Here is a 2,253-nt window from a genome sequence, read left to right as displayed (position 1 = left end):
AAAAACTTATACGAGATACATGGCACAACGAACAGAATACAGAGACAGCCAGCAGCACAGCCCGACCGGTTTATTAGAAGCCAAATAGAGTGACGGCGAGAAGGGAGACACGAATAGCCATAGCGATAGCGGTCATCAACAATGAGAAGTGGGCGAATCATCCAGCATCTGCTACTACGACCCGGTTGTCGCCGTCTAGATTTCTTTTCTTCATCTTTATCAACTACTACTGCCATTAGAAGCCTCTCTTTCTTCACCCTCGCAACACACGAACATGCAATCAAAACCCTTCAAAACCCCTCCTTCTTTTCTCGTTTACTTGCTTTCTTTTCAAAACAACCCACTTCTCTCCACTTCTCTCCTTCTTTAACCCCTCGGTTTTTAAGCACCACTATCTCCACTGAAGAGAATAGCAGCGAAGATGACCTTCTTTATTGTAATCCCCTGTTTCTTTCCTCTCTCTTTTTATTTATCTATCAAACATAACGATGCTATTGGGTTCTGAACTTCAAAGCTTATTCTAAAACACGTGCTACTTAAGTGTTTGATAAAAGTCCCCCTCTTTTTTTCTTTTTCTTATTGCGATGCTACAGATGAAACAACTGAAGATGTTGAATCGGATGGATGGGAAGAGGAGGAGGAAGTGGAGCCAAAGGTATTATTATTATTTTTTAATCTATAGAAAATTTTCGTGTTCATATACTATAGTTGATGGTCGCAATTTGATGATGCTAGTTGTTTTTCATGAATTAATATAGTTAGGTGATGGCGGGGATGGTGGTGGAGTTGTGTTGCAAGGCTTACCCTGGGGCGATCGAACTCTCTCCATTGCTCGTGAGGTGTTATTGTCATTTGGTGATGATATCGAACTCTTCGCTTTCAAGACTACTCCTCGCGGATATGTTTATGTCAGGCTCGATAAACTGTCCCAACCGTAAGGTTTTCTCTCCTTGTGAATTTGGAAAGACAGATGAATGACTTCCTATTGCGTTTTATAATCGAGCAATTAAGATAGCTCATTAAGTACCAATTTAGAATTTAATTGACAAAGTCTAAGAAACCCTTGTCATTAACAAAATACTGCTGATTGCAAATGATTCTTAACATAAAATTCTTTAAAGAGGTGGGAGAAGTTTCTTCTCATTGAAACACACTCGTGTTGCATTCCTTCCACAAGATCCATAATGTAGCTAATTGAGGATACAATCCCATATATCTATGTCAGTTTGTTTGTGGCAGATAGTCTATTTTCTTGTATATGGACATTTAACATCCATAATCATCGTTCATCAGATATGGATGTCCCAGCATTGAGGAGCTCGAAAGCTACTGTCAAGAATATAGGAAAAGATTGGAGGAAGTCGGGGCACTTGGAGAAATACCTAACAATTTGGCTGTTGAGGTAATTTATGGTTGGCTGCTCTTCTCTATTTTTCCTCACACAAGTTTCTTTTATCTTTCTTTTAAGGTTTAGCGTAATTCCATAAGGACACATAAGGATAGCAGTGTTCTTGTCTTGAAGGTGTCGACTCCTGGCGCAGAGAGGATACTTAAGGTACCAGAAGATTTGTCTCGGTTTAAAGACATGCCCATGAGAGTATGCTATTCAGAAGGCAATGGCCCAGAAACGAATGGAGTCTTCTTTCTGGAGTCCGTGGAAATGGAATCAGAGAACTGTGTATGGAAGTTGGCAGATGTGAAGGAAAACAGGGACCCTGAGAGCAAGGGCAGACCATTAAACCGCAAAAGGAGGGACTGGAGATTAACGTTGCCATTCAAAATGCATGGAATGGTATCTTTGTATCTTGACTGCTGATATATCAATTATTTGTCATCATTTCTGCTCAAAAGTTTGATGATTAAGTCTCTCTTTCACATTGTGGTGTAACTATTTTTTTGAAAATTTTTGAAGTTTTTTTAAATTTTAAATTAATTTTTTCTTTATTTTTTGAATTGTTTTAATATACTATATCAAAAAAATAATAATTAAAATATTAAAAATATTTTTCCTATGGGCTATAATGGTGTATCTTTTTAAGAATTCGACCTTACCTGTTTTCTTACATTGCATAATTATGAGGTGTGGTCGATACATATATTTCTTTTTCATGCATTCACCAGCTCTGAAGTTTTCTTTTCCCTTGTAATTGAGTTTCGCAAAATATAATTTTTATTTTATTTTCCGTGCGAAACTAATATCAGAAAATACTAAGACAATTGAATATTTTTTTTTATCAATTTAGATAAAAAAAA

At 36.9% G+C, this 2,253-nt stretch overlaps 1 protein-coding gene across 1 annotated transcript; it reads left to right on the top strand.

Annotated features, from left to right (window-relative positions):
- On the top strand, window positions 1-1,944 carry LOC7468143 (uncharacterized). The gene is made up of 5 exons (XM_024610044.2): window positions 1-436; window positions 594-655; window positions 759-934; window positions 1,294-1,402; window positions 1,523-1,944. Exons 1-5 carry the CDS (start codon window positions 142-144, stop codon window positions 1,814-1,816), a joined length of 936 nt encoding a protein of 311 aa, XP_024465812.2. The 5' UTR covers window positions 1-141; the 3' UTR covers window positions 1,817-1,944.
- Window positions 1,945-2,253: the final 309 nt, after the last annotated feature.

Source organism: Populus trichocarpa, chromosome 10 (genome assembly GCF_000002775.5).
Source record: "Populus trichocarpa isolate Nisqually-1 chromosome 10, P.trichocarpa_v4.1, whole genome shotgun sequence".
Taxonomy (NCBI): Eukaryota; Viridiplantae; Streptophyta; class Magnoliopsida; order Malpighiales; family Salicaceae; genus Populus; species Populus trichocarpa.
This window is presented reverse-complemented; position numbering and strand designations above follow the sequence as displayed.

Coding starts and splice junctions, on each gene's coding strand:
- LOC7468143 (XM_024610044.2), top strand. CDS start 142: ATGAGAAGTGGGCGAATCATCCAGCATCTGCTACTACGACCCGGTTGT. Junction 656..758: donor AGGAGGAAGTGGAGCCAAAG/GTATTATTATTA, acceptor GAATTAATATAG/TTAGGTGATGGCGGGGATGG. Junction 1,403..1,522: donor CTAACAATTTGGCTGTTGAG/GTAATTTATGGT, acceptor CTTGTCTTGAAG/GTGTCGACTCCTGGCGCAGA.